This window comes from Micropterus dolomieu, linkage group LG23, assembly GCF_021292245.1.
Source record: "Micropterus dolomieu isolate WLL.071019.BEF.003 ecotype Adirondacks linkage group LG23, ASM2129224v1, whole genome shotgun sequence".
Taxonomy (NCBI): domain Eukaryota; kingdom Metazoa; phylum Chordata; class Actinopteri; order Centrarchiformes; family Centrarchidae; genus Micropterus; species Micropterus dolomieu.
Window position 1 is genome coordinate 16231788 of NC_060172.1, and position 18094 is coordinate 16249881.

The following is an 18094-nucleotide window of genomic DNA, read 5'->3' on the forward strand; positions in this document are numbered from 1 at the left end:
TCAAACATGGTGTTGAAGAGAGTGTTCATTAACGTTGACTTGCCGATACCAGTCTCCCCTGTGGATGGCAGGAAGTAGAGAGAGACGAAAGAGAGTCACTGCGGAGTACTCATTCACATCAGCATTCAGTCATTATTTTTTTTGTTGCAGCAACACAAGTGGGAGGCCTGTGCACTTTAACTGTTTTGTCACAGTTAAACAAATCAAGTAAATATTACAGTTGCTACTTGTGTAATATTTTAACACACGTCACACACACACAGTCGTTTGGTACTCACCTACACAGAGAATGTTAAAACAAAATCCCTGTGTGACCGATTTACTGACCAGTTGGTCAGGGAGGCTGTCAAATCCAACATGTCCGCCCAAACCCAGGCTACGCTTCTCTTCATTCTGAGGGACACAAACAAACATAAAAAACCTGGTTGCATGTGAGGACAAAAAAAAACACAAGGAAGACCTTAATCAGAGATAGGATGAGCTGGTTGGAACAGAAGCTGAAGCCTTCACATTCCTATGCAAATGAAAACCCTCCGTACATTCTACAGACACCTTACACTACTAGTTAGGTAATCAGAGCCTGCAGTGAGGATGGGTTTCAGAAATAATGCTTGACAAGCATGAGGAACTAGCGATATTTCCACACAGAGCAAAGATGCATGATATAAGAAGCAACCAGAGAAATTAAGTCATTCAGATATTTAATATTTAGCACGGAAAATGGGAATATCCTTGGTGAGAATAAAAGTCACTTACAAAAGTTGTAGGATGTACAACAAATTACACATTTCACAGCTACTGCTTTCTTTCCTTTTACAGCACTGCTGGGTCACCACAGCCACACAGCAAAAGTAATGTGAATACAAGATATAAAATCTTAAATTTAGCAACTACATCATCATGTTGCCCAATATAATCAAATTGAGTGCAACAAGCTGCACCACCCAAAACTGTAAACAAAACCAAAAATGATCTATCACCACTGCTACAGTAAATTATTGCAGAGACCGTGCACAACCACTCTATAATCAATCTTCATTGAGGAGGGAGCATCCTAAAAGCACAGAGTATCAATATACAGACAGACAAAACTATTGGGTTGTACGCGTTTTCACCTTTGATCTCCCTTATCTAACCCATCTCATCTGAAGGAAAGACAGTTGTTGAAAAGAGAGAGCCTGTTAGGGCTGTAGAAGAGAGGGGAAAAGACGGCACCTTGAGATGAATGGGGCCACCCGAGCTCGTCTGGCTCAGCCAGAAGGACTGCATACTTGAAAGCTGATGTCACCGACTGAGAGCAGAGCTCAGCTGAACGCAACCCGACTGAACTGAAAGGCAGAGGCAAGCTCTGCATACACAGTAGATGAGTTATAAATGTGTGTGTGTGTGTGTGTGTGTGTGTGTAAAGAAGAGAAAAAGGGCTTAATGTGTCAGGTGACACCACTGGAGTAATCTGACGTGAGCTGAGCAATGTTGAGCTGAGCTGCAGCGCGTTGTGAGTTTATAACATTTCATTAACACACATGTTGCACGACAAAAAATTGAAACATCCAGCCAAGCTGAGGAAATGTGTCAGGTAGCAGCACACCCCAGTCAAATACTTCACATTTTTAACTGCTGTGATTTCCCTTTTCGTACAATATGTTTATAGATATAAAAAAAAGGAGCAATAGTGCATTAACCACACATTAGACAAATTCACACTTTTTTTCCGAGTAAGTTGGCCATATGAACATTGCAAAAGGTTTTGCTTGCTGTAATTGTTCCTGTTCATACTGGCCCTGAAGAGATCCGTTCCCATATCAATTTTAATGTTAGTGCTGGGGGACAAAATCCATAGTCTACATTTTGTGCTCTAATTACATTCCAAAGTTTGTCTGAAGTAAATATGAGGCTTCAGGAGTCTATTTAATACAAAAATCGTTCTGTGTTACTATCCCTCCCTGCAGCTCAGCAAGGAAACACTGTCCAGGCACATGCAAAGGGGGAATTTCATACTTAAAAGACTGGCTAAAACACATATTAACTTCAGATAAACTGTGGAGTATATATTTACACAGAATGAGGACTGTAGATTTTAGAGCCCGACCAATAAATTTGCATGCTGATATTATCGGACGATGAGCTATTTGCAGATAAATCTCTATCAGTCTTTATAACAGCTGATACATGACAAAAGAAACAGGGAGAGGGAAATGACTCATATGGGCACCCAACTATTGGACTGAAGACATACTTTGAAAATTGAACATATCTCTTAAGAGAGGTTGTGTGCAAGACAGACAACATTCATCAAGATGTTAAGGGAATGAGGGATAAAACATTTCAAAGGTTTCAGTTCAGCCGTTTATCTGGAAAGGTTGCACTTCCAGGTTTTAACAAGTGACATTTAGCTCTTCTTCCAGCAAATTAATGCAATTTGTTTGTTTGTTTGCGTTACTCAGTGGCAGGTTTACAGGGATGCGGAAGAGGAAGAGACCATATTTTAGTTTGTTAATCTCTGTAAACTCAGATCTTGTCAAACAAAATTAATGCTTGATATTCGGATAAGACTGCTGGGAGGGGGAGGGCTTGACCGCTGGTATCGGAGCCTGGAAGGAAACCGGTGCATTGGTTCTCTGGAATCCTGAGTTGTGTTTAAAATGGGTTGACAATTTATACATTTGTCCAGGGAAGGATAAATAAAAGACCTGCATGCTCATGTTCCATCAACACCACATTTCGTATCCATGTTTCACATGTGGCGACTGGCACACAGGATTTTGCTCAGGGGCATCGTAACAAAAAAATTTTGTGCGAGCTGGGAATTTTTTTGTCATATGTCTGGAAATTCACACTTAAGTCACATGCCTACTCCTGGAAACTCACTGTGCCTGTTCAATACATATCTGGGCCTACAGAGAAGCATGGCCAAAGAGGGGCAACTCAATCACACTCAACCTTAAGGAGCTCTTTGACCTTAAACGTTTTCTGTGGAATTTGCTCCAAACTTCCCAAACCACATTGTTGAAACACTCCGATTCAGAAGAATAACAAAAGATCCTGACTCATGAGATAATTCTAGGTTGACTTCCTACAATGAACCACACCACGCTGTCAGTAGCACATACTTTTTGTGTGAGAGTGTGTGAATCATAAGAGGCAGACAGGTCAGTGACTGAGGGCTACCAAAAGAGCAGGCAGACCTGACCAACAGTATTTTCTTTAAGGATCAGACAGAATAGCACTGCAGAAGCGGACACAGGAGTAATGTGTGAGAAGCACTAAGATCCTTTACTGAAGAAAAAAATAGCAATACAACAATTACACATAAAGGATAGAAAATAAGGACACAATTACAGGATTAGCTGACTTGATAAGAAGCACTGAACAATGCATCACGTTATATAAGTGGATTAGCCTATATGTTTTGTTTGAAAAATCTTTATCTGCAAAATAAGTACAAACTTTAGGTGTCAAAAACTGTAGTGTAAGTAAAAAGTCAAATATCTGCCATTGACATGTAGTAGCAGGCAACACTGACTAGACATAGCTTGCATGCAAGTCTATAAGTCATGTATCCGTGTAAATATAGTATGGGAGAGCTATAGCTAATCACTATTGACATGTGAAAACTCACTTTTTGGTAATTTTCCTGTTTTTACTTTGGCTGAATGATTATATAGTTCAATGCAAAAAAAATCTCATCTCACTAACCTCTGCTCAAAACAATCTGGATTACATGCACAATGTTTCACAAAGCTAAAAATAAACCCGATCGTCCAAGACACACAAACATTTAACGACAACAGCATAACAACACCCATCCGCTAAGGATGTACAGCCGACAGAGAAGTCGGTTTGTCCACCCATCCAAGCTAGTTAAGAGAAGAGAAGAGCAGCAGCATAAAGTATGACAGGAATGAAAAGCTTCTGGGTAACTGTCTCAGAGTGAGGAAACAACGCAGTTCCCAGGCCACCATATCACCAGGCCAACAGGAAATGGCTGCACACATGGGCCCCAGGTGGCTCAAAGTGAAACGAGGCACAAACCATATAAGCTTGTTCACAATGCTGTGTGTTTGTAGCTGACTGACGTGACCTGCTTTATTTTTCCTGTCAGAAATAGGCCTTTTTCAGGCATTTTTACATGTCAGAGAAGAAAAGTCTGAAGTACTATTAAAAAACTAAATGATGGCTGAACTCCACTTAGATGCTTCAGTTTTAGGGTGGGGGCATTGTGCATGCTGTCACGCTGTCACACTCTCATGACTTGCTGGGACACTTGAATAGAACAGAGCAGTCGTTAATGTCATTAGCAACACATGAGCCTTTCCTACTATAACAAGTCAAATTAACTGCTGTGAAAAAGGCCTGCGGTGTCAAATTAAGCAGTAAAAAAAAAAAAATTCTCAGTGCAAATGACTGGTGCTGCATGCCTTAAGCATATATATACAGAGCAAACACTATGACCTAATATGAATCAATCAAACCAGTTATTTTTAAAGACACTGTGGCTGCAGTATGTCTTTCTGCTAAGCTACATAGTGCACAGTGTGTGTACTCCCACCCTCTAAATGACTATAACAGTGTCAGCTCAGTTAAGGGCTACATTAATGATTATTTTAATTCATTATGTGTCTGATTAAATATTTGCTTTAGTCAATGAAAATACAGAAAATAGTAAAGATCACAATTTCCCCAGAGCAAATTCACAAATGTTTTGCTTAATCAACAACTTTAATGATTAATGTAAACAGGAGTTTTCTGACATTGTGGGCACCCCTTCAGCCAAAATCAAGACAACTGCGCTTGCCCCAAACCCATGAACTATATTAATGCCATGGATTCAGTGAGTTACTCTGTGGGTTACAAGATGAGGCCCCTATTTAGCCTATAATTGTGGTAAATTCACACCAGCAAAACTTTCTGTTGTTTGTGCCTGTCCCCTTCACCTCACGTAACATCTTTAAACTAAATGTTGCAGTCCAGTCTTTAACCTGCAACTCAATGCAACAGAAGCATTTGAAAACATCACAAACGTTAGTGAATACCCTGGCAGCAGGCATGGATGACTTCAGCTGTGACATAAACTTTGTGAAAGATTAAACGAATACGCAGATCCCACCTGACATAAACTGAGGGCAAAACCAAGATCTGTTTAAAGCACCCATCACTCCACAGAAACATTTCCAGTGAGCGGTCCTGATATGACCTGAAATACAGTCATTCTCTCCTGCTGCAGACCCGCTGCCTTTGTAAACCTTCTTCAGCTTCTCTCTTGCGTCCTGGCCTCCGTTTCCCACCTTAGTTGTGTCCAGCTTGTGTTTGTAGGTCGTGCCTGCTTCAGTGAGCCGCCACCTGACAGACTGAGACACACCGCTGCAGCTGATGCTGGTGTGTGGGGAACTACACAGAGGAAAGGCCTTTGAAAAGGCTTAAAATATTTATAATAACCTAACATGCACTTTGTGTAGAACTGGTTTCCCTTAAGTCATTTTTTCACATTCAATTTAAAAAAAAGGAGGCCAGATTAACTGCTATTTCTGGTATTTCATATTTTCACAATGGTTTTCCTTCACCAAGCATTTTCTACTTCCTATATGTATTATTGATATTCATTGTTTTCAAAAGGCATATATACTCTATACATACTGAGACATGATTCTAAAGAATGTATAATAGATATTGTAGCATGCATCTATGCTTTTTTGGAGCATGACTTGTAAAACTGGTATTGGCTAGAGCAAATAGCATGACTTAGACTTGAGTAGGGCAACACTTACATGATGAATCAATTATTTTACAGACACAAAAATGCATGACCAACAACTCTGATACACATTTAAGTTATTTATAAAGCACAAATGCCAAATCAGTCGTCTGAAAGGGCTTCTCAAATGTGAGGTTTTGCTGCTTTTCTCTGTTTAATATATTTGTAAACTAAATATATTTGTGTGGGCTGTTAGTCAGACAGAAAATGCAATTTGAAGAAGTCACAGGCAAGATTGGGGCCTAAAGGCGACAGAGCTTTTTCTGTCAGGGCACCACTAATATGGAATGACGTACCCGAGAACCTCAGACTTGCAAAATCAGGATTCTAAAACTCACATTTTTAATCGTAAGGCTTTCTTACAATCATAGTTTCATCTCACAGCAATATGAAGGCAGGTGAGGTTGTTTTCTGACATTTTAAAAGTAAAACACATTTCTGAAAACCTAAATAACAGAAAAATTAAGTTGATTGTTTGTTGCAGCCCTACTTGAGAGCCTGGGACTCTTTTGAGTTGTGTTTTTAATTTGGTTTTGGTTCTAGAGGCTTAAAAGCAGATTTCCTGACACTGAAAGTGACCATGTTTAATGCTTACTCAATAGTTTCAGTTTGTTTTGTTCTGACATGACTTTTTTTTATTTGAACTTGAGACTCTTTCTCATATTGGACACTTATGGTGCTGACTTGCCTTTGTGTTCTAGACTTGACAGGATAATCTGCACTTAAACTGAGACCTGCATAAGATGTGCACATACTTAGGAGTGTCAAAATGATTCAAGCTAAGCTGACATGGTCACCCCTCTGGGCTGGGATCCAAAATACAAAAAACCTACCTTTTGAAAACAACATCTGAAACTACTGACATCTATGTTCTTACAAAAAAAGACTTATATGACAATTACTCCGTTGTTTTTTGAAGGATAAGATATCCCATTAGCCTGTTGACAAAATATTCCTGTGTAAATTTGTTGTACTGTATTCACTGCGAACAACATTCGTTTTATTTAGTGTTGAGGGCGGATATCGGTTTGGGGGCTTCTGGAGACACTTTGGGCCTAATTCAATTTAGCATCTGTGAAACCACATGACACCCACACGCATAGTCAGTACTCTTTAGATGAGGAGGGTGGTGGCTAGAGCTTCCTGATTTTGCACTTGTGTAATGCTTTAGCCGTTCTCCTGCTGATACTTGCACTAGTGGTGATGTTGTATGGTAAAAATGTTGACGGTTAAGATTTGGATGACGTGTGCGTGCCATCAGGAATCCACAAGCACAGATAAAAAGATTTTTAAAAATGTCTGTTTATTATCAAACACTCTCTGTCTCGCCCCCTCTCTACTCTCACACCCAAGCACAACAATTGTATGGCCATATTACTGCCCGGCCTCATCTCTGCCCAACAGGAAAGAGAAGGGAAAAAAATTAGAGAGACAGACGGGACAGGAGACAGGAACCATTTTACGAGACAGATGTACAGCTCACTCATCTCTACAGGGCTTTTTCAAAAACACAGTTTCCTTAGTATCACTGAACTGAGGGGTTGAGGGTTTTTTTTCTTTTTTAAGATCGGTCAGTTATGTTATTAGCCACAAACCAAAATCTTTGCTTTCTTTATGGATTAGAGGTTAAACTGGATCTGGTGAGTTTTTCTCTCTCTCTCATGCATGTAAAAGCTTTAATGTGTGCAAAGTATGATAAAAAGCAGTCTCGTTTCAACATCTAGACTAGTTAAAGACAACATCAAGGCGGCAAACTTGATTTAATCACATACTGTACACTTTAAAACCTGTGGATCCCAGGGGAGAGCACTTTCAGTAATAAAAATTCATTAGTGGGTTACTATGAGGTCTCTAAGGAACAATGAAAACTAAATGAAGTCATGAAATGCAGCATAAAACTTATTTTATATTATTTTGATAGGACTGATTAATCAGAGAAAATAACAGTAGAGATTTCTTGCATAACTCCCAGGTCACCTTGTCCACAGCTGTTCAGTGCAGACTACACTTTATGCCGAACTGTCCTTCCTTCACTCAAAACAGAAAGATGAACGCTGATGGTATTCAAAAAAATAAACATTACTACCTGAAACGCTTCATTCGGCTTTTGTAAACATTATTTGAAAAGCTATTTTAATCTTACAGCCTCACAATTTGGGCTTCGAACTTCTGATGTATTCTATAGATGGATATTGACTCATCACCACAGAGGCTGCAGCTCGGCTGTCACAATTCATCTGCAACATTGGATTTGACGCTCGCCTCTAGGCAGGAGGCCTGTATGTTCTATATACAGCTAACAACACAGATGACACACAACAGTCAGTATATTCAACCAGCAACATACAGCTCAATTATATGGAAAATGCACTGGTTTAGGTTTGAAGGAAGGTGTTTTAAGTCACAGAATGTGTTTAAAATGACCCAATGCTGTCTGAATTTACAGAATAAATCAGTAACTACCGCACATATGTAGATTATGTATTTATAAGTTAACACCACCCTCTGCAAAACATGCAAAGCTGTAGTTTTAAAGTGCAAACGACTTGCCCCATAATTCCTCCTTCTTTCTCCCTTGCCTTTAAGCGCTTTATGAAGCTAATTTCATTTTCCGCATGCAGGCCTCACGGGAGAGACAATACGCTTCAGGATCAGTAAGCACTGTATATGCTAAATATGTTATAGGGCATTTCATTACATAACCATTTAAATGAACAGCATCCTTTTAAATACGCTACACACACTCTAATGCAATTAATGAGTAAAAAACAATAGATGAGTAGTAGGCTCCATCGATTGCCTCATGTGGCTCTGGCCTAGAAAGCTAACCTAAAGCAACATGCAACCAACCACACATCTCTATCAATAACTGCACATAATTAACAGTGTGCCCTTTGCACAAACTGCAGGGGAAGCATGTCCGTTTGTTCAATATGGTCTCACTTAGTTGAGAAAGTTGTGCAGGAAGTCAGACAGTCAGGCCACTGTGCTGCCTGCAACACTTTCTTCCCATTAGCCTGTTTCACTGCATTTCCTCATTAATCAATCCTCTTATTTTTTATTCCAAAAAGACAAATTTTTACAGCAACATCCTCTGCAACCTGCACCCCCTCTTGGACAATTTCCTAATTTAATAAATGCCAAGTGTGCATTATCCTAGGCAGTCTCTTCTGTTGCACCAATAAGTGGTAGGAGTGGCCCGGCGTGTGTTCTTAATCCCTTTATCCCTGCAACTCAGTGCTGCTTACTGTCCAATTCACCACCACAAGGATCTCTTCAAGCATCTGCCGAAAACTTAATCACCCTTTTCAAATCCCCTCTTTTGCCTCGTCACTATAATATAAGTTTGCCATAACAAGCATGCTTTGTTGTGATCCGTGAATTCCTGACATACAATGCAGACCATCTTAGGAAGTTATTGCCATTTCCTTTAACCTGTACTGCATCACCATACTTTACTTACAGAGTCACACCTGACTGTCAGGGCCTGCCACTGCATAAAAAAAAAAGACAATGGAGGATGCATTCCACCCATGATTCCACCCTAGACTGAAAGTATGCCCAACTGTGATATGCAAAAGGTATACTGGATCAGCATCAGTGCGAAGCCAGGGCTTGTTTAGCTTCTGGTTGGTCAAGAACGTGAACCACAAGTTTAATTTTGAACCCCTGAACAGGAAGTTAAACTGAAGCACACGTCAACACATTGTTAGGACTGAGGCTCATCACACTGTAGTTACAGCTATCTGGATGTGGTATTCATCACAGTTTTACACAACAGAACTGCAAGCAACACACCTTAAAGGGACAAGTGTGTATGAGGTGAACAGCAGTTAGTTTATACAGCAACTGTACCCTACTTTGTAGTATTTTTACCTGCTAGCTAACGTGTTGTACAGTGATATGATATAGCACCCTTCTTAAATGTTCTGTGTTTACAGCCACTTCCAATAGCGTCAACAGTAAACAGTGTGCTGTACGCTAACGTTACATCCCTTTACCCAGCAACGCGTACAGGGATGGAAACGCAATTACAAAAATAAAACGTAACAAGACAAACGGCAGTGAAATTATTAAAAACGACAGAGTCCTTTTAATTTGTCTTAACTGAAAGAAACCCAGTCACCATCACAGAAATCACTTCCACCATCTCGGCCACATTAAGACGCTTCAAAAACTGGGGAGATTTTTAGCTTGATAACCACACACAGCAGCTAACCCAACACACACTTTTACTAATCACAACCAAGTGTTACCGAGGCTGCACTTGCAGTGTTTTCAGCTCCAAATGACAGAGAGAGAAAAAAAAAATCCACAAGAAACGCCTTGTGCTTTTACTTACCGAAAACACGTCAACGTCCGTGGCAGCCATGGTGCGGAATGTATGGTGTTGGTGTGCTGGGCAGACTGAGCAGAGGCGAAAGGGAGCAGCCCTCGTCTCTCCGTGCTAGCCTGCTAAACTACTGAGCCGAGCTGACAGAGATCAGAGGAAAGGGACACAAGACGGAGAATCGCTAGTAACTGGGCAGGGAGGCGACTAGCTAACGTACAAGAGCATTCACTGCCACTTCGCTTCTGTTTCGCTTAGTCAGGCTACAGAGTTTCCTTTATTCGTTTCGACTTTGGCTGGGAGTCTATGATAGCGCGAAAGGGCTTACATGATTTAGCCAAACTGTGTAACAGCACGGCAGAGTAGGAAAGAAAAACAGATCTAATACATGAGCTAATATTAGTTCGGTAGCTGCTCCGATTCCGCGCATGCGTACTAATGCAAAAGTCATATATTAAATTAATACTTACGATTTTTCCTTAATTTAACTTACCAAGAGCCAAATGAAAGTTGATATATTTTGAATGTGGGGGAGTTTAAAGTCGCCTTGAAGTCATAGCCCGAAGCGTTTCCAGGAGGTGTAACGTTCAACGTTTATCTTTGTATATACGTTAAAATAGGAACTGAACTATCTTGAAGTTCAGGTTGCATCTCTGATCGAGACAGATACGTTCCAATATGGCCTCTTCTCAGGAACTGCTCAGGAACTCCCATTCAGTCCAGGAATGTCATGCTGCACACATTGCAAGCCAGGACAAGAGCGAGCAGTGGCGGTGCGACAGGGGAGTGTGCGATAACACAATATCTGATCATCACTTCAGTATAGCCAAGTATGGATGTGTGGTTTTCAAGGTGGAGGTATTGATATTTAAATAAATGTATGAGGTCGCAGATTGATTTTACTAGAATGTGGCTCAGCCAATCAGAGCAAGCCATCTGATATTGTTACTCCAATAGAAAAACTAGTGTGTCTGTATTGTACTGTTGTACCTGCATGTAGCCTAGGTGTCCTGGGGACTTTTTGCAGCTTTATGCTGGCCAGTTTACATTAAACACTAGGCTATACACTGTTTATGTGTTTTCAGGGCCGTCCGATACTGGATTTTGAGGGTCATATTGATATCTTAGAGTTTAAAAAAAATGGTAGTGACTGCCTAACAAATCTTAAACTTGGTTATTTATTAAAAGGTCATTTATAAACATTTTAAAATAAATTATGTCTTTCTTATAATTTGTGTGGGTGTGTGTTTGTGTGTCACACAAATAGGTCTACTTTTATTGATTATTATGTTAGTAGGCATTAGTAGGCTAGCAGTAGTGGTAGAAGCTGTACTGTGGTTATTATTATTATTATTATAATATCAAGTAATGGCCATATATAAGCAATATCCATTTTTATATTTCAAACCTGTTATCATTTAGGCTACATGCTTGTTTAATGGGAAAGAGAGTAGGCCATAGCCTACTGGGGCTGTTGAAACATACTTTCTTGTTCTTCTGCTTTCTTGTTTAATTCTACTGCACTTCTTTTGAAAAGAAAGAAAAAAACATCCCGAAGTTTTTATTGTGATAAAAAAAAGGAACTATAAATAACGTGATGCATTATTAGTCTTCAGTTAAACATGCTTTTTTGAACTGGCAGCAACTTTTACTGCAGAAAAACATCTGCATATATTATTCAAATTGTATCCACGTCTGCACTTTTCCCGGAAAAAGTCTCAGGTAGGGAGGAGAGAAGAGAGCAGCCAGGTGAAGGCTACTGGTAACGGAACGAAGGTGTAACAGGACACACTGTTGGAGTTTAAACTTATATCCGCGTACAGCCTCGAGTTTTCATGATGGTTTTGACACAAGAATCCGTCCTCTTTTTTCTGATAGCGGAAGGGGGCAAAGTGAGGAAATCCGACTTGATGGTGAAGTTCAAAGGTTCATTAGACTGCGACAATCCCGCAGAGAAAGAACGGAACAGGGAGCTTTTCAAGACTTTTGTCAACAACGTCGCCGTCGTCAAAGAAATCGACGGCGGCCGGTATGTTGTACTCAAGAAAATGTATCAACATTTGCTGGACCGTGCCCAGACTGCGGATAGTTCTGTGGACCAGACTGAAAAGGTCCAGGTGACAGGTGAGCAGCAGCGCCCACATGCGCGGAGTGAGAAGACTGAAAGCCCTGGGGACGCAGGAGGGGAGAGATTAGCTGTTTCTGAAAGTGGTCAGGAACAGGCAAGTGGTGAAAGTAGTGAAAATCCTACGGAATTACTTTCTCCTATACAGCTGGCATTGCAAATGAGCAGCTATACGGATGTTAGAGTTAAAAGGATGCTGAATTTTGAGATCCAAAGGCAGGACACAAATGCAGAGAAATGCCCAAGAAGGGGTGCAGTAAATGAGCCCGCCAGCGTCCAGAGCAAACCATATGGCTTACCTCTGAGAGTGCCCCCCAGTGCCACCAGGGTCGAGATGCGCAAACTGAAGGTGGACCCATATGAGCCCCCTGGCAGTCCAAAGCTAGACGCCCTCAGGAACAAGAGTAGGCCCCCTCAAGTGGAGACGGGGCGCATCGTCAGCTCACCACAGCTGAAGAGGTCAGCGGAGAGCACCAAGGCGTCGGAGGAGCCCAAAGACACAAGGGTCGTCTCCTTGTTCCCCCTGGAGCACTCAGAGCATGAATGGCTGGTCAAGTGCGCCGCGGGCCACTGGAGACAGGTTTATGGTCTGCTGCTGAGAGACAACCAGCTGGCTGAGAAGAGGGACTTCATGTCAGGGTTCACCGCCCTGCACTGGGCAGCCAAATGTGGAAACATCGATATGCTTGTGAAAATTATCGACGTATCCAAGCAAGGAGGAGTTGACGTCGACATTAACGCAAAAACACACGGCGGATACACGCCTTTGCACATTGCTGCCTTGCACAACCAGGAGTACATCATGGCCATGCTGGTGGGGGAGTACGGGGCCAATCCAAGCATCAGGGACAATAGCGGGAAGAAGGCCCGCCACTACCTGCACAAAGGCATTTCTAGGACGGTGAGAGAGATGCTGGGCGAACCCAAAGCCCAGCAGGCTCAGGACAGGGCCCTGCATGAGAAAGAGGAGCTGGATCTGTTACCGGATCTCTCAAAGGGCTTGCATTCAATAAGCCGTCTCTTCCAGCCCCACGTGACGGGCAACAAGAAGAAGCACAAGCAGAGGCCCGGATTATACTCCCTGAGCGACGACCCCCGTGAGGAACGAGAAGAGGGCCGCGGCGCCTTCAGACACAGAGTCGTGTCAGATGTTTTAATGTAATGTAATGTACGACTCCTTGCTTTTTATTTATATATATTTTCATATTTACATAAAAGATGGAATTATTATCAGATATGATATGCAGAGTTTGGTTGTGTGGTCAATGGGGAATTCTTATTCAAGATTTAAATTTATGGTGGCATCAGGGCACATCTTCTGGAGCTGGTTGATTGCTTCTGAGTTACAGACAAAGAGTTTCAGTTTGAGTTTGTCACCTGTATGAGTTTTATCTTTCTCATTTACAGGTTTGAATAAAACATGATTCAGAAAATGTTCCAGAAGGTCCTGTGAGTCCTCTTATTACTCACTGTCTGTGGTCCCCTGAAGGCACCATCTCCTCAGCCTGCCTTTCTGCAGTTCACCTTCAGGAGAGGCTTAAACTCAGAAAGGCAAACTGAGCTGAACAATATTACAGAAATAATGTTTATTTTGTGATGAACTTCCAGTTATACTGATTGTTATGAACGTCCTGTTTTTTTTAATTTAAGACTCTTTTTTCACCACATGTCAGTGTCTGCACATAACACTTAAACCAGTAAGGTTGCTGCAGGAAGAAAAAAAAGAAGAGGTGATTAATTTCCTTCTGTAAAGTTGAGTCATATATTCACATTCATTGTGATATTGAACGGACTGCATTCCGTTAACATAATGAATAAATCAGATGTCTTTTCAGTGTTCGCACACTTGTTTTTTAAATGACTGTTCCCTTTAGAAATGTCCTCTCTACTACTAGATATACATTTAATCAAAATTAATCAATACCAACAGGAAATCAATCCATGACAAAGGAATTCTGTTTAAAGCAGAGTGATCAAGACTTGACGTGTTTTCCTCTGTGTTTTCACCTCTGAGTAAGAAGAACATGAATTAAATATATAAGCAAATTCATAAATGAAACAAAAATCGGAGACATGTTTGTGCCTCTAAGGAGGATTTAGAGGACTTGCCTCTTCATCCCTTCGCTACGTCACAGATTATAAAACAATGTAAAGCATTTAGGAGACTCAAACATCCCACTGACATACCCTGGAAGCAAAGCAAAAGGCTGGATTTCACTGAATTACGATATATTTTGTGCGAAAAGGTAGAGGGTGTGTTTGTACGTGTGTGGCTGAAAGTGTGTGTTTATCGCCAGCCCAAGAAGCAGCAGAAGGAGAAGAGCTGCTGTCTGCCCTGCTTTATTTATTGTATTTGGTGTGTGGGTGTCTTCAAGAGAGGAAGAAAAGTAAGGATTTTGAATGTTTCAAGATAACACATTTAGTTGCGACTTGTTTGGGAGATAAAAGAATCATGGGTAAAGAAAAAGCAGCGTTTAGAAATGGTACCCCTCCTGTGGTTAGCCTCATTGTCAGGCTGTCTTCTCGACCCTCCAGTCGTCTCACACTGTTTCTTTCATGTCTAATGATGTCACTTCCCCAGCAGCACCCGTTGTCTTACGTCAAGATGATGTTTCATCTCCGAGCCTTTGGGTTTTTATTAAGCAAATGCTCTTTTCTGCTGCTGCTGCGTGGAGAAAGGCCATCACAAGGTCAGGAACAAGACCCAGAGTGGTGGAAAGAGTTCTCAAATCCATCTTTAGATAAAAGAAGCAGCAATATCATAAAGTTAGGTTACATTGGAAGTTGTTTATGTGATAAAGTGTAAAAATTAAAATATGGAAGTACTTAAAGTATACATACATTTTTGAGTGTTGATGCATTAACTCCATATACTGTTGGGTAGTTCATCCCATGCTTTGCTCTACTTAACTAACAGCCATCAGATAAATGTGGTTAACTTAAAAGTAAAATAGCTCCTTCTGTAATGTAGGGGAGTAGGAACAATGCTCATTTGCCCTTATGGCAAAATGCTATTAAACTACACTACATTACAGAGGATCTGACATGGACAGATAACAACATATAAACAACAACAACATATAAATATATACATATATATATATATATATATATATATATTAATATTATTGTAAATATTGTAATGTCTTTTGTGTTGTTGAGGTTGCATTGTTCACTACACGTCCTACACGTGCATGTGACAAAGTGCTTGAATCTTGAAATTAGTTACTTAGAGCCTCTCTTAACCAGCACTGATAACAAAGGTAAACCAAACAGCTATGTTCTCAGTAGCACAATAATATGTAATATCAGATAAAGGGAGGTTTAAAGGAATAGTTTTAAATTTTGGGGGGAAATAACACTATTTTGCTTTCTTGCTGGGAGTTAGATAAAAAGGTTGATACCACTCCCATGTTTGTGCAAGTAATGAGCTGGAGGGGGGCAGTTAGCTTAGCTTAGCTTAGCAGAAAGACTGGAAACAAGTCAACAACAACTATCCCTTTAAAGGGTAATCAGGATGTATGACTTTTATCTGTTGATGTTGAGTAGGATTTGATTTAACTTGTCTTCTGCTCTTGCTCAAATATTGGACACAATCTATAGTGTAAATCTGTCACCACTCTATATAAAAAATTAGCAATGCAACATGAACATCTTAATTATTACTTTTTTTAATTTCTTCTGAAGATGTCTTACCTGTCACGAAATTGGAGGCGATAGAGACATACAATGAGGAGAGTCTGAACGCCTGCATTTTCATTATAAACTATCATCTCGTGTGTGTCACAGTTATGAACAGGCCCTAAAGTCAGCTTAATAGGAGAGTGCCAACAGAAACATTTACAGTACCAAAGAAGTGATAAATCATGGTGATATAAAATGTGCACAGCTTTACCGTCTGCATTTTGGCTCGACAACATGACTTTGTTAGTCTTCATAACTGAGCTTTGTAATGGCTGCCAGAGGTTAGAGGAGGAGACTGAAGGTGTGTTGGCATTCCTTTGGGGTGGGGAGAGCTCAGGTTGAGAAGTGAGCTTTGAAGGCACATGGGAGAAGTTTGCCTTCAAAGCTTACTGGTAGAAAGGCTTTCTGCCTTTCTTTTTTTCCCAAACCTAACCAAGTAGTAGTCTAAGGCTTTCTGACAGAAATCCCTGAGGGCAAACCTGAGCACCTGGTAGAGTAATTATCGAGTCATCGACATGAGCAACCACCCTCCTGACCTGCAGACGCAGTACATCATGGTCGATTTGACAGTCATTTGGTGGCATGAAGCAAAACAAAACTCACACTTTGTGCCCATTCAAAGTGTAGATGTTGCTTCCCAACTGGAAGTTTGGTTTGTTTCGTGCTTACCTGCCATGCTGTAGGACAGAACGACACAGTCAGTGATTATCAGCAGCAAAGCTCCTCATTACCCAGCACTGTGACAGAACTGCAGCTGCTAATTATTAGTGTCTGACAAAGATCTTACTTGTTAGGAAGTCCCTGAGTTGTGTTTTATGTCCCTGCTGTCTTCAGTGGGAAATTGATTAACATTTCTATTTCCCTAAGTGCTGTCTGTGTGTGTCTCTCACCCTCCTCCTGGGGTTTCCTCTGTCCCTTGCCAACATGAAATCCCTTTTCCCCTCCCTGTCCTTTTAATAAGCATTTGTTAGTGCTGACAAACAAACCGGATGGCATACCACTGTGAGGCTGAACAGATAAGGGTAGAGGGGCATGAAAGAGACAAGAGAGCAGGAGGATAGACTGCTTAAAATATATCCCCCTCAACCTACAATGAGCCCCAAAATGTGATGTTTTTCGTAAATGAATAGTTGGATGTTTTGGGAAATATACCCTTTTGTCTGTGCGGTGAATATGAACCTTCAGCCAGCAGCGGGGTTGGAAGAAGGGGGAAAGTCACTAATTATCACTTTATATCTTGTTTGTTTAATCTGCTCAAACATAAAGTGTAAAAACGACAAGTTGCCGTGTTACTGGGGTTCTGTGCCAAACTATTTCTTGGCTGGGGGCAGTGACTTCCTGGAGTTTTGTCATTACCGTGACGTTGCCAGGTGACCAAATGACTCACCAAAAATAGTCCTGTACACAATGACCTGTAAAACCACAACATGTTGCTTTTATAAGTCAGTTTTTTTTTTTTACAGATTTAACATACTAGGCATAACGTGTTAATTATTGAGCTTTAGACATACATTAGGGTGGATTTTTGTTTCCTTTGGACAGAGCCACACTATTTCCCACAGCCTTTATGCTAAGCTAATGGCCTCCTAACTCCAGCTTCATATTTACCGTGGAGTATGAGAGCGGCATCAATCTTCTCAACTAACTCTTGGCAAGAAAGCAAATAAGCGTCATTTTCTAGCTTTTGTTTTTAATTTTATTTTGTTATTTTTCAAATTGAAATCCTGCATTTCTTTTGTGGTGAAATTGAAAAAATGTAAAACAAAATGAGGAATGAATGAGGAAGCTGTTGCACCAGTATACTTACTCCCATTTCAGTTATGTGTTGCTCTGCCTGCAGAGGGCAGAGACGAGCTCTAAGAGACACAACGAAACCATGAAAGCCTCAACTACTGAGGAAACCTTTAGTAGAGGAAAGCCAAAATACGACAATAAATAACAGTATTTAAGAAATAATGTGACAATATATTACAATAGTGGCACAAAACATAAATCACTCTATCCCTAAATATTTCATGGATGCCTTTCTGGTGTCTTGCACTTGATGTGAAGCTTCTGTATCAATTGTTTGTTGCAGTTCAGGTTGGATGTACAGTGTGTTTGCATCAGGTAACTGCTCCTGGTTTAATTTAATGTATCTCTTTAGGCAAAAATTGCTTTTGACTTTAGTTCAATGTGGAGGGGGAAAAGAGGGAGAAATGTG

General features: G+C 40.7%; 2 protein-coding genes and 1 long non-coding RNA gene across 6 annotated transcripts in view; 2 read left to right on the forward strand and 1 right to left on the reverse strand.

Annotated features, from left to right (window-relative positions):
- LOC123962820 lies at positions 1 to 10706 on the reverse strand. 2 transcript variants are annotated; one of them, XR_006823070.1, is made up of 4 exons: positions 10576 to 10706; positions 10095 to 10225; positions 279 to 393; positions 1 to 58 (listed from the first exon to the last, which is right to left on the reverse strand). It is a non-coding gene; the product is annotated as an uncharacterized LOC123962820 (long non-coding RNA). The 2 variants fall into 2 exon arrangements; XR_006823069.1 differs by lacking the exon at positions 10576 to 10706 and having other exon boundaries at positions 10095 to 10329.
- The window catches only part of LOC123962813 (rho GTPase-activating protein 26-like), a 243930-nt gene that overhangs the window by 102955 nt on the left and 122881 nt on the right, over positions 1 to 18094 (forward strand). The window lies entirely within an intron of this gene.
- Positions 11895 to 14006, forward strand: LOC123962815 (ankyrin repeat domain-containing protein SOWAHA-like). Its single transcript, XM_046039200.1, has one exon. It carries the CDS (start codon positions 11918 to 11920, stop codon positions 13367 to 13369), a length of 1452 nt encoding a protein of 483 aa, XP_045895156.1. The 5' UTR covers positions 11895 to 11917; the 3' UTR covers positions 13370 to 14006.